The sequence below is a fragment of the Protopterus annectens genome, chromosome 11.part0 (assembly GCF_019279795.1).
Source record: "Protopterus annectens isolate FY-2018-M chromosome 11.part0, PAN1.0, whole genome shotgun sequence".
Taxonomy (NCBI): Eukaryota; Metazoa; Chordata; order Ceratodontiformes; family Protopteridae; genus Protopterus; species Protopterus annectens.
In genome coordinates, this window is record NC_056745.1 from 1,543,772,529 (window position 1) to 1,543,787,298 (window position 14,770).

General features: G+C 42.2%; 1 protein-coding gene across 2 annotated transcripts in view; it reads left to right on the forward strand.

Moving 5' to 3' along the window:
* LOC122815941 overlaps nt 1-14,770 on the forward strand; it is an 888,188-nt gene that overhangs the window by 183,056 nt on the left and 690,362 nt on the right. The window contains exon 3 of one of the 2 annotated variants that reach the window (XM_044088813.1): nt 7,335-7,373. The exons of the other annotated variant lie outside the window; for it this stretch is intronic. Coding sequence (XP_043944748.1) covers nt 7,335-7,373 — 39 coding nt within the window. The remainder of the gene's footprint in view (nt 1-7,334; nt 7,374-14,770) is intronic. 2 annotated transcript variants of the gene reach the window in all.

Here is a 14,770-nt window from a genome sequence, read left to right on the forward strand (position 1 = left end):
ACTATCCAAGTGGCTAGACAGGCTGAGTGATGAGGTATAGTATAGTAGGTCTCGGGTTTGAGTACTAATCTGCTTTATAATTTTTTTTTGAAAATGAGTCAGCAGACTGAAACATCAGTGTAATGTAAACTAAAAGATAATTATATTTAGTAAAGCTGTGTGATGCTCAGCCTTGCTTAAATGGCCTCTTCGGGTTTGCGCTGTGTTCATCTCCACAGAAGCATGGTTAATGGTCCACTCTTTTTTGCGCACTATTCTGCTTCACTTACGTTCACTTAAAAGGGTTTGTGTGAGTTTCAGTGAAGCTAAGCGATGCACAGCTTTTTTGAAAGTTGCAGTATGATGTGTAAAGGTGGGAATGCTTCCCATATAAAGGCCAATAGGCAGGAATTTCACACCATTCATTGGAGTTGTCACTTGGCTGCTGATATGCCTGGTGGTGTTGGTGAGGGAGTGTGCTTTCAGGTGCAGAGATGGGATGTACAGGACTCCACAGTAGTTGTACTCCTGGTTCACAACTATGAACCACAGCTGCTGCAGGGTGATTACCAGGGCTCAGAATGTAAGTCTGAGGCCCAGGATTGGCTATCTAGGGACCTTACCAGTGCTACTGGTATTCGCTGCACTGATGGACACTATGACAACCTGAAGCGAAGGAAGAGAGGAACTTTGGATACCTGGGTCCAAGAGGCACTGGCTCAGCACACCCCACAGATATGTAAGTTTCCCAGTGATTTATACGTATACAAACTGAATATGTGCAAAACGGTTATGCATAATGCTTTCTTTCTCTAAAAACAGCTGCAGATGAGTGAACTCGCAATGTGCAGTCTCATGCAAGTTGTCTGGTCAGGATGAGTCATGAGTGTGGTGAGTAGTAGGAAAAAAGCAAAGCAGTAACCTAATGTAAAATGTACTGTCAAGATTAAAAAGTATTTACAGAGTTTACAGTCCTAACGGTCAGGTATAACATACTTATGAACTTTAACATTTTTAGTAATGTGTCCCTGCCTACCTGAATGGTAAACCAAGTCAAGTAACCATGCATTATTGTGTAGTATAGCTTACAAACACCAGTTGAGGCTGTGGTCTACCCAGATTAACAGTCACTGTTCTGCTGTGCTCATTGTGTGAAATATGCTGTAGGTTGCACTCAGGTAATGACGAGGGTAAATGGGTTATTACTTACAAGTCTGATACAGGTATCCATGCTGTGCATACCAGACTTGAAGCAACAATAATAAATAGATTATAAAGGGTGATGGTGCTGTGATATGTACTGCTTCAAAATAAGAAGTGCTCACTAGTCTTGTAGTCATTGCATGTATGTTACAATCTAACACCAGTCAACTGTACAAAAGAAATGAATAAAAACTGCTGGAAAAACTATGATAAATGTAGTTTAATACCTACAGTAAGTTGCAAGTCTGTGTTCTAGCCAGTTTATGCCATATAATGCTATGCATTCCTCCAGTTTGAAGAACAATGTGTATGGGTAAGTTAGCTGATGTTATGGCCAGATATCCATGTGTATAAATGCCAGATGTTAAGGTACATTAACAATAAAAGTTTAAAGCAGGATTGTGCATTGAGAAGAAATATGTTCAAATAACTGTGCAGTATGGCTGTCTTCACTGCATGTGTGTTCCAGTCTGACACCAGTCAACTGTGAAATGGAAATGAATAAAGGCTGCTGGAAAAAATGTCTGATAAATGTAGTGCAATACCTACTGTAAGTTTCAAGTCTATGTTCTGCCCAGTTTGTGTCATATAATGCTGTACAGTCCACCCACTCAAAGCAAAGGTATATGGGTAAGGCAACTGAGGTTATGTCCAGATATGCATGTGTATAAATACCAGATTCTAAGATACAGTACCAATAAAAGTTTAAAGCAGGATTGTACATTGAGAAGTAATCTGTTCAAATAACTATGCAGTATGGCTGTATTCACTGCATGTGTGTTCCAATCTGACACCAGTCAACTGCAAAATGGAAATGAATAAAGACTGCAGAAAATATTGTCTGATAAATGTAATGTGATACCTACAGTAAGCTTCAAGCCTCTGTTATTGCCAATTCTAGTCAAATAATGCTGTTTATTCCTCCCACTCCAGGAACAAGGTATATGGGTAAGGTACCTCAAGTTCTGGGCAGATATCCACGTGTATAAGTGCCCAATTTTCAGGAGCAGTATCAATAAAGTGTAAAGCAGGATTGTGCCTTGATAAATATTATTTTCCAATAAGTGTGAAGTATTCCTATATGCACTACCGTGTCTTTCATAATCTGATAGCCATCAACTGTTAAATTTAGTGCATGCTTCCTTGAGTCATAACTTGTGGGTTCTAATCCCATGGCAGCCAATTAAGAAATCACTGGCTGTATACTTCAATTAGTGTACATGAACATACTTCTCAAATGTTATGATTTTTCGGAATGTAATAACTAATGCGTCATATGTCTGGTAGTTAATTAACAGATAAATGACATTACTTGAAATTCAATTTATTGGCAAATCCATTTACAGATCACCTTGGTAGTAATGTATGACCATACTATGTAAAACAGTTCACCGTAGTTGTGCATCTGCATTTGTTAGTGCTTAACCCATACTGTCTCATGCTAACAGGTTGAGAGTTATGTACATGTAACATCATCTATACAAGAATCAGAGTCACTGTACTCAAAACTGGCACTGCATACTTGTAGAATATGTATTAGTAGTTTGTAGTAATATCACCCGTGAAGTCACTAATGGTATGTTTTTCTCTCTCACCCCACCCCGTATCTTCTCTAATTTATTATTATGAAATTTATTAATTTATTAATGTTGTTTGTTATTATGGTTTGATATTAATTTGTTCTGTTAAATTAACTGTTATGTTGCCCTTATGGGTTATGCCATACTGGTTTGCTGTTAACATACTGTTATGTTATTTATTGCTGTGTTCCTCATAATATACCTTAATATGTATTTAGTTTAATCAATATTATCTTCCATTATGTTAATACTAACATTGGTTTAGTTATTACTTATGGTTTTGGATTTGTTGGTTATTACTTATCTTACCTTATATTTATATCTAATTTACTACAGTGCAACAAGGTAGACCAGTTTCACACGATCCACCTACATTGTCTCCAGTGGCCATGGCACCAAGGCCCAGCACATCTGGATTGCAGCCTGGTGGTGCCACATCTGCTGCCCCAGCACTTCCTGTGGCATCAGGTAGTTCTGCCCCATAGGCTGGGGCTGGATCCCTCTTTGGGTGTGGAGGTAAAGGGGGTGATTTTGTCACCTGTCAAGAACTGCCAGGTATGGTGCACAGGGTGGTACGAACTTTTGGTGCATGCCTGCTCCAGATGGAGGACATGCTCACTATTCTGGTGGGGCAGCCTCACCTCACACACCAGCCTCCACCAGTGCCACCCCACGGCAGTGAAGAAGCAGTGCTGATAGTCCCATGGGTGAGAATTTGAGTTGCACTACTACTGTGTGGGCACTCCTGGTACTGGGATTCCACAACACCCTCCCCAGCCAAGGTGTTCCTCCCTCTTGTGTCACACATCAACCCTGTCTGCTGTCGTGTCTGTCTTTTCTGTCTGAAAGCACTTCCTCACCTTCCCAACTTACCTCCCCACACATACCTATGTCCCTTCCCCAACATTCCACTCTCACCTTAAAAAAAATGGGCACCTGTCCCACAAAAAATATTGCTCCAAACATAGCTCTCCATTTTGCACACATGTCCACTGGACACATGTAATTTGGTTTAATTGGCTTGGCAATGCAGTTAGGCTGTTTTTACCCCTCTCTGGGGTGACAGTCCAAATTTAGCTAAAAATTCTGTCAAAGTGCACAGTTGTTGCTGATGAAGAAATGGATAGCTCTGCTTCTTTCCTACACCTGTCTTGCACATCCCTACCTGTCTTTCACTATGTTTCCCCCTGCTTGCACTCCTTTTCACCACTGTCCTATCTCCCTATTTTTCTTTTCTTAAAATTTTTTGTATGATGTAGCATGTAGTGCTACATTGCTTAGCTATGCTGAATAGTGCTACATTGATATATGCTTTTGTAAAAATATTAGTCACATTCTAAATGTACAGCTGCATCCTATTTTGAACCCAGGACCATTGCAACAGTGGCTCAACCCACCAAGCCAAACAGCTGCTAATTAACACAGGTGTTTAAATGAAAAAATAAGTAATGCTCAACCTTTCGTCTTTAAGCATGTTTAAGAGATGCTGCTTATTGTGCCACACTGCGCAAACCACCTGAAAAAAATATAGAAAAATATTACTAATTAGTACTCTACTAGGGAACTACATCACTCTAAAGCCATACATACAACAATAGCATGTAACCATGTAAGTATATGTACAACATGTAACAATACACTTGCTAAAACATTAATGTAAAAATAGGATTTTAACTGGGACTCTAATAGAGAAATACAGCATTCTAAAGTTATACAATCTGGATAAATCCATTAATAAAACTGGGACAAAGGCCCAAATGTAGGGACAATTTTTCAATATTGTTCTTGCAAACATTGAAGGATGATAGACTGACAGGTATTGATTTAGCATGGATGTTCTGGAGTGCATGGAAGTCTGAAACTCAAATGTCTGTCATTATTTTCTGGCTTCAATCTTTAATGTTTAACAATAATTTGCTAGAAAACTACAAGGTAATGAAAAACAGGTATAAAATATGAGGACAAAGTCTGGACATTCTGTAAAAATTTGTACAGGTGAGAGGTATGCAGGTAAGTGCAGTGTGTAACAGCAGATAACTGTGGAATGATATCTACAGCATGTAAAAAACATCTGTTCTCTCAGTGACACTGTAGTCCAGTCTGCAAAATGCATTGCAAGCAAAATGTTTTGGTACACATGGTCCTGGGTTCAACTACAGCTGCCACTACCAATGAAAATACATGTATGTGGACATCAACATTATATATTGTTATGTGTAGTTTTGTCTAATCACCAATATATATCCACCCAAAGCAGTACAGATGGAATGTCTGCATCTAAGTAATAGAACAGAAAGGCCTACAGAGAAGACCACTCTTAACTACTCTTAGTATAACACTAGAAAGTGCAGAGAATGTCAGGTCATGCATTAGCCTGAATTCCCACAGGATTTTGAAGTGTGTACTGAAATTGTGGCCCAGTAATATGGCATTGCAGCCCACATGACTTGGCACCTGTCCAATTGCATGACATAATAGTTAATCCACCCCTTACCTTTCTCTAGGACAAATCAACCATTTTGTCTTTGATTGTGGTACTGTTACTGTTGGCTAACATACTTACCTTAAACATATGCCTTAATTTGCAGTACAATGGGTACCCTCAATCAGGCTCTGCCTCTACTATAAGACTGTCACAGCTCCCACACTTACTGTTACAACTTGTTGTCCTCCAAAGTGTTCACCCTCTCTGCCTATGCCTATTGCCTGCAGCATCAGCTTCAGCCAGTAGCACACACATCTGTATGTAAAATGTAGCTGCTACAGACGTACTGTCTGCAATGACGTACCTTTACCCCAGTAATTTCCAGCACAACATATCAGAAAGGGGTTCTAATCTACATGGAGGCCTTGTATCTTGTGCAGTGGTTGCATGTCATTAGTTGATTATACTGCAAATCAGCTGTGTTGGCTGCGATTAGCAGTTCAGAAGCACAGATTGGTTAAGAGTCAATCACCTGGTAATGACAACCATGTTAAAAAGTCAAACAACTAGCTAGGGAAACCATTCTGTATAGGAATTTCTTCACACAGTAAATGCATTGTCATGGCCTTTATACATCTGCACATATCAGCAGATGAGTATTGTACTCCATCAGATATGTAACCCTTTTGTTTACAACATGATACATATGTGTGAATATACTTAGGGGGAATGGGGATTACAGCACAAACCATTTTAAGAACTGTAATGATTACATGTCATTGATCTCCAGATTTGTTACATCTACAAAGGAAGTACAGTACAACAAGAGTGGAATGTTGTTTGTCAATGTGGCACACTGGTCTCCTGGGAATGTGCCTTTATACACTATTTGTTTGTCACTGTTGTTTTGACATATTATCAGGGGAGTTACCCCTAGGGGTCACACTAATGGACTCCTGTGTTGAGTGTGTGATTATACAGCAGTATCTGTCATGGAACAAATAGGAATAACTGATTATTGCTAGTATATTAATTGCATCCACACCCTTAGTATGTTTTCACACTGTGGAATATGAGATGTGTGATCAAGCATTGGATACTGCCAGCCATTCTGTTATTGCTGTATCTCTACATAGTGTACTCCCATGTATGTGATCCTGCCATGTGTTCCCATTTTGTTGTCTTTCAAGAAAAATATATGCAAAATGCCAGGGCCATTTTATGGATGCTGAGAATCATATAATCCTGTAGGCTTCCATCGACACCATGAACTCCTACTGTCCAGGGGGAGGCAAAACAGGGAACAGCAGGCAGCATTGTGGTGTGACCTGCTACATTATGTTAATTCCTTCGGTCACCAGAGCAGGACATATGAGCAGGTTTGACACCATGCGACTGACATGATAAATACGGCATGCAGAAGAGCAGTAGATGTGGCCAGGGATCGGGTCTATATTATCTTATTGCATGCTGACATAAGCAAACAATAAATAATCAACCCCATGTAAGCAAAAGCTGTTCCGAAATAAAAAAAAAAATTAAATTACATAATGTGGGGGGGCTGTGCCCCCCGCACCCCCCCTACTTAAATATACCAACTCTGAGATCACACTACAGTGCTGAAAATGGCAAAGTAACAAAAGCGGCCAAGCTTCACTATTTTGCCTTTTTGCTGTTTTCAGTTCAATCAAGATGCATTCGACAAACTGCATCTGCGCTCTGGTAATAGGGAACCCTGGGAACATGGTGTCACTCTTGGAGTTCCTGCAGCAGAACAATGACTCTCAGCTACTGAGGAATTCCTGGTGAACCTAGGAACACATGACAGCTTCCAGGCATCCATCACACTGTATATCCTGGATGTGGGTGCCACACTTTCCATGCCAGAGGAGCATCCAGGTAGGCTTAGTTTGATCAGCATTGGAAAACTGTAGCATTCAGTGAGTCAGGGTGTACATAGTTTTATGTGGGTGTCAGGTGTTTGTTTTTGGGGAGAGGAGTTTAACTGCAGTTTGAATATTATGCTCAGATTTTGACCAACATAATTAACATAGTAGCTACTGTAAATGTGAGATATATGGATGTATCACCCTGTTATAGTGCAATATGTGGTGATTTTACATTACCTCTCCTTCAACTTTTCACAGGTCCATCAGGAATTGGACAAAGCCATGGTCCTGCTCCTGGTAAGCACAACACTGTTTTGTTACAGATGTAGATTTATTGCAATGTATCCCCTAAAATCTCATCCCAGGCCTGCTGGCCTGATGGCATGATTGCCAACTGCACAGATATTTTCCGGCTGTACACACTTTAGAATCATACCTATGCCTATAGGTGTGACCACACCGATAAATGTGACAGTATTGTCAGGATATTACAGATTGCCATATGTGTCAATTGTGCAGTGTTGACAATTGTATACAGTGTACCTCCTTGTTGCTGATGAGATTGTTGTTTAAAGAGCTTTATTTACAAGTAACTAAAGAAGTCTGTTGGAAAATAATGTCTTCATATCCTACTAGATGAGGTTGGAGGATAAACAGGTCTGTAATAGTGACAACAGTGTATACAGCTTAACATATATTGCAACATAGTACTGCAGAGCGTAATAGTGCAGGTATTAATGTACTGCTTTTCCCTTTTTAATCACAGGTCACTGGGGGGGGGGGGTTTGTTCTCTGTCCCCTTCACAACCTGATGTCAGAGTCTCATCTGACTCTAATGATGGTGGTGGCCGAAGTGAGGCACAGGTGGAGGTTGCAAGGGCTGAATCTGTCCCAGAGGTTTACATCCCTCTTCCACCCTCATTGTCACTGTACACAGTCAGTATGCCTACACATATCTAGTCCCCAGAGACCACAGATACTGGACAGTCAGAGAGTGGGGACATTGAACAGGAAAGTGTGGCAACTATGACTGCAGTGAGTCTCAATACTGGCCATAGCCAAAGAGATGGCGAGGTAACATACAGGTGGAGTGATATGGGTTTTCATTAGAGGCCTGCTATCCTTCCACCACCTGTTGCAGGTGTCTCATCACTGGTCACCCAGCAGATATTTCGGGCCACCATGGAGGCACAGGCACATTACAAAAGGAACTCCAGATGAATGGTCAGGGTTATGGATGCAGCTCAGTCTGACATCCGTGACTGCCTCCACTATGTTGTTGATACCCTGGATTGATTGACTGATGCTGATGACTGAAAGACGGTGGTCTCAGACAGATGACACATTATCTGCCTTGTGATGCACATTGTCTTTGTTGGAACATCTGGTTGGAGTTGAGTGTCAGACCCATGGACGTAGATCAGCAACTACATCAGCTGAGAGTCTACGTGGCCATGCACAACCACACTCCCATAGTGGCAGTACATCCAGTGCTCCAGGAGGTAAGTGTGCTGTCCACACCAACACATGGCAGGCCATACCTCATGGTCCTTGGCATTCCCATGGTGGACACAGTCCCAGCAGACAGCAGTCACCAATAGGTACTAACACGGCTTTTGACCTTGGGCATGGAGGTGCCAGTGCGACTTCTGGCAGAGCTAGTTCCTGTGTTTGGGGGCAGAGATGGTGAACTGTCAGCTCTGACATGCATGGTTCAAAGATGTCCAACATACAAAGACATAGGGCTAGCACTGTGCTTGACTGTGTTCATGCACACACTCACACACCACTTTCACAATCAGGTCATCTACAAACACACACGGCACACTTCCATGGCCCATTTTTCTTACTTCCCATCCTGACTCACATACATGCTTTCAACCTATTGGGTCACCCTAGGCCTCCTGCACCCCCACACAACATCCTGCACATGTGATGATACCTGTGCCACATTCCTGTATTCCTCATCATCAATGCAGGGAAATGGAGCTATGTGTCTGATGCACAGGATGACTATATAAATTACTATGTATTTGTGTAATCCATTGTTGCCTTTGACATGCCACTTGTACTGCTCACTGACAGATATTGTATGCTGACATTTGTAATGAATAAACCACATCATGCTGTGTACCTTACATCGTATGTTGTCATAATGGCTGTATACTTACACAATGAAAGGTGTCAGATGGACATATTTATGTTTTAGTTTCAGGATATTGTGTAAGACAGCTATGGATGCACATCAACAATAAACCCATAAACATCACAGCACATGATGGAATGTCAGCACAGAAGAAATATGTCTTCAGAAAGGTACAGCACTATAGGTGCATGTCTCCATAGGTTCATATGTGTATAACAGGCTAACAAGAACAATGGCTTCATTCAGCCTACTCATGCATCCCTAATCTCTGACAAGGTCTGATGCCCTTGATAAGTGTCAGCGTGGTTTTGGGAGCTAACACATCTACAAGCTGTAGTGATGGAGATGAACCATCTACAATTTTCCTGTGTCTATTGCACACATTTGTCCTACACCAGTTATGATTGTCGTGTTCCGCATCCCATTGTGTACCGTGCACATGATGTGTGTTACAGCAGAAGTGTGCTGCACATGCATGGGGAGCCTGTTACATATAGGGTATAGTGTGTGGGTTATATACCTGTCTCTCCAGCATGTAGTATTTATACCACAGTGAAGGTGTAGGTGTGTAGAACAGTTAATACAGGTATTAGTCCTGTCTTGGATATACAGGAGGTACACAGTGGGATCTCACACCTCCCTGTGTAGCAGCCATATACCTCCGCTCCAAAGCATGTAGGAGACAGGCTACAAATTCACAGCCTTGACACAATCTACATAGGACATGTTATCTGCACTATGAAATGGTTTACCATGGAACCTCTGTGGGTCTTACAGTTGTCAGATATGCCTATGTAGTGACATAGCAAAGGTGCCATTGTACTAAATGATAGGTGTGATGAATGTCAAATACAGTATAATGATGACAGTCTAGGATTTACATGCCATACCATGCTGTATAGGTTGTACAAAACTGAATTAATCCCCACATCTTAATAACCAGTGTCAGTCATTGGCTAGATCACTCTCTGTTTCCATAAGTCCCTGAGTAAATGGCTCAACTGTGTGTGGTGTGTGGACAATACTATATTTTCCAGGGGTGGATGACTTCCAAAAGGATAGTATTGTGCATTCCTTGGCATTTACTATTTGTCAGTGGCTCTGACAACAAATGAATGTGTGTTTCAGCCCATCTTGGATAACTGTTGGTTCTGTGTGGGATTCAGCCTCATCTCCTAATTTGCAAGCATCTGCAAATGTAGTCAGCCAGAGGTCACTGATAATGGCCATAACTTCAGACAAGGGAATGGCTAGCAGGGGTACTCCATAAATGATTTCTGAGGAAAGTCCACTGGTGACTGGCCTTATTGTAGCAGTGGACTATCCACCAGCTGACATACTACTTTGTAAATAACCTATGTGTTTTTTCATCAATGCCAGATGGACTAATATTGCCAAATGCCTTGTCAGGCCATGATAGGCAGAGTGAGTCATATTCCCCTCATCAATTGCATAGTTTAACAGTCAATGAGGTCTATCGGTTAGGGTAGGCATGATCTGCCCTTAATCAAAACAAACTGTGTTTGGCACAGTGCCTGTATGTATACAACATTGTTACTGATCATTTCCATGATAACTCATGTCATAGCTTTAAATATCAGATGGCTGAGAGATCTGAGGACAGTGCATGGCACTGCATGCTGGTTGTCCTCTGTGTAACTAACTATTGCAGGTACTTACATCATGTTCTCCAAGAAAATAGTCCTCCAAGGTGTCTGTGTCTGTACTGAGCACAGACAAACAATGGAGGGAAAGGTAATACATACACCCTGTGAAGGTAAGTCGGGAGGTTTTACACAGGTATTCTGCAATTTAACACTACTCAAGCAGTGTGTACTGAAAGGTCACAATGACCTTGTGAAGAATGAGGAAAGCAGGAGATTCCCCTGAATTGCTGGTGCCTGGATACTACTAATACAGCTCTCACAACAACCATGCTCTCCTGGGATATGATGCTCCAATACCTTTTCTCTTAGCAGAAACAAAATGCTACTATGAAGCTCATGACGAGAAGCAGGGCACAGTCTGTTAGTTCATCCACATAGTTGTTCCATGTCAGGCAAGGCTCTATAGGCTTCACATACCCTATTCCAAGTTGATTAGCAACCTGAGAAATCAGTTGACCTTTGCATGTATTATGGCTTCTGCTCTAGGGTTGGTGGTATTTTACTAGGGTACTGACCAGATGGTGATTGGGAGCATAGCTGCAGCGTCACAACATAATGTGCAATGTCCAGTGACATAGATGTCCAAGGTTGCTCAAACAAGCACCACAGTGGTGCTGATCCATGTTATTTGACACTGTTACCACAATTCATGCATCCCCCCTTCAACAGTTTAATGATGGATATCTGAATGACATGGCTCTGAGGCCTACTGCAGAGGATTGGCCACCTTTGGCCAAAGTGTATCAACCTGCCACATGTCCTAAGTATGTCATACCTTACAGTTATGTACCCGGAACACGTCTGTGTTCCCACATTATGTCAAACAACATCCAGTTTGCTGTGTGGTTGCTTGACAGGCATTGTAGACTTACATGGTCAAAGTCATGTGTGCAAAGTTGAACAAGTCCACTGTGCATGCACGGACATCCACATCTTTGCTGCAAGGAGTGCCTACAAACACTGTGTTTCGGGCTATTAACCCCAAGTGTGTAGCAGCATGACCCTACCTTTGCTGGACTTGCACATTGTCACATTTGTAGGTATGGTATTGTGACTAAGCTTAATAACAGGATTATGGTTAATCCAAGGACCACATACTTGGCAAAGCATTGTAATCAGACAACCATGTTATGGCACACTGTCAGGCGCTGTGTTACCTTAGGGGACCTACATAAAGTTGACAACATGTTACATTTCACCATCTCTCATGACACTGACTCATGGCCTGCTGTGAGGTACACACAAGCATGACTATATTACTAATGGCATTATCAATGACTGCTGATATGTGGAAAGTGTCCCCACCCCTGTACTTCCATGCCACACAAACACAATGTGTGAAACATGTGACTGTATTACAAACCTTGATTCTATGGTGTCTCACACACCATTCAGTACATATGGCAATGAGCATTTTGCCAACATGCACAGCTCACCGCCTGCTCCACCCACACCCAATGCACACAGACCTTCAGGTATGGAGCTCCGTACCAGACACATTCCTAAATTGACACCTCAGAAAGCCATATGCAAGCTCAATACATATAATCATACCTCTGGAGACCACAGTACATATAACAGCTCATGAACCACTGTCTCACCAGTCAAACACCTGAGGCAAACTACTAAATCAAACCTATTATTCATAGGTGATTACATCATGAGACACATTGATGTCCATGTCACCAGGCTACATATGGGAAAGGTCACAATTAGTTGTCTGTGGGTTGACACAATTCCCCATACCACACATTGATGCAAGTCAATGAATATCAGGTAACATACTGATGACATCATAGTTCCTGCAGGTGTATGACTTGAGACATATGTTACTGGACTATATGCAGACACATGACTGAGTGAGCTTAGACACTCTGTGTCTCTTGTGGGTATCCTCATAGCTTCCAGCTGCATTTGACCCTCACCTAGGATGATGGCTCAGTACTCATGGAAAATGATGGATGTCAATAATTGCCTTAGTGTGTGGTGTCTTTGTAAAGGGATCCACTACATGTCTGTCTGGGATGACTTGCTCAACACACCTTAATCCTCTGCCAGAGATGGCCTTCATCTGTCACCCCGGTGATGTTGAGTACTGGACAAGGCTGCTGACACTCCCACAGTGCATCTTATAAGCACTGTTTGGAGGTATAACTTTCCAATGAGAATGCCATTTTCATACAATATCACAGTTATGCTGCTACACGCTAGGAATGGCAACACTAAATCCCACTCTGCGGAAGGTGTCCCCACCTTAGAATATGCAGACATTTGTGCAGTCACAGGTACCTGTGTTAAGGCTGTGGACAGCACCACAACCATACCAAACAACACATTCTTCCACATGTGCAGACCTCAAACTGACAGTGTACAAGGTAATGCAGGTAGTGTATACACATTCATTAAGGATAGATACACATGCACATTGGTGAAGAGTGTGATTTCCCGAAGACACTCTAGGTGCTATTCATGGCTGGAAGGGCACCTAATCAAACCATTTCCAGCTATAGAAGCAGCTCCATGAATCCAGATACTCATTGTCCTTATTTGAATGTACTTGTGTCTATCAAAATACATCAGTACACTATGGTTTGGGGTTATATATTAAGTAACCACCAACCATGTTGGTTAGTCATGCATAAGCACACTTGCCCAAAGGTTAGTCCACATCTTTCACTACAATGCCCTGGACTAGTGGCATGACATCCCCACAAGGGGAGCCAATGTATTGCATCAGGTGTTTACTGATATGAGTGACCACTACAGCCCCTCCACTATGAAGGTCCTCCCTGGTGAGATCTGACCGCAGAAAAGTCTCATTAAAACTAAGTTTCGCACCTACACCCCCCTGCAGAAAATGCAGTAATAACAACAAAGCAATTTATTGCCTCCTATGGGATGGGTTACATAGCTTGACTGCACCTCCCCGCTCAGATGGGACAGGCAGGTATGCAGAGCTCTACACCAATGCTGTATGCAAGCAGCAGTACAACTGTATAGACGTAGCTGTATCTGACAGGAGAAACAAGTTCCTCATGACATAGCAAATGTGCCTGGTGGACAACTGCCATTAGCAGGCTGGACAATAAGAGGTGTACATTACTGTGTGACAGTTTGAGAGAGGCTGTCCCCTAAAATGGAGGCTCACCTGCCTAAGCTAAAACAAGCACATAGCGTTTTTGTGACATCATTTAGAAACAGTATGTGACAAAATTAGCCACTCCTACAAAGGGCAACCACAACGCATAGTGTAGCTACATGTGTAACCTCAGAGGAAAGGCCCAGGTTGCTGCTGAACTCATACTTAACGATAACACATACAATGAGTATGTACTCATAGCTAACCTGTTGTCCCACAGGTTCTGAGTCAACTTCACTCCCCTGTCCCAACCACATGTGCCACATGACATCCCTGCAACCTGTTCCATACCATCTATATCTACACAGCAGGTTGCAACTGGCCTCTCTATGGAGGAAACACATCATCTATTGGACATGCTAATATCCCAGGCTGTGCCCTACATGGGATCCAACAAGGATTACTAACACCATTTGGAACTCCTTGCACTCATACTGTAACCACTGTCTGCATCCCAGCTGACTGGACAACATCAAGTGTTATTCCCTTGCACAGAGGTGATGCATCAACCAACCTCCACAACTATAGACCTATTTGCTTGAGCAGCCATATCTGTCAGCCCGTGGGGCAGATCATCAGGGAGCTTATCAGCAAAGATATATGTAATCTACAAACAGTTGACCATACACAGTTTGGATTTCTGAAAAGAAGATCATGGCTGTTAAACCTGGTGGGCATGTCTGAGACAGTTACCAAGCATGTGGATGAGGGGACATAAGGGCATACAACCCCCTGGAGTTAC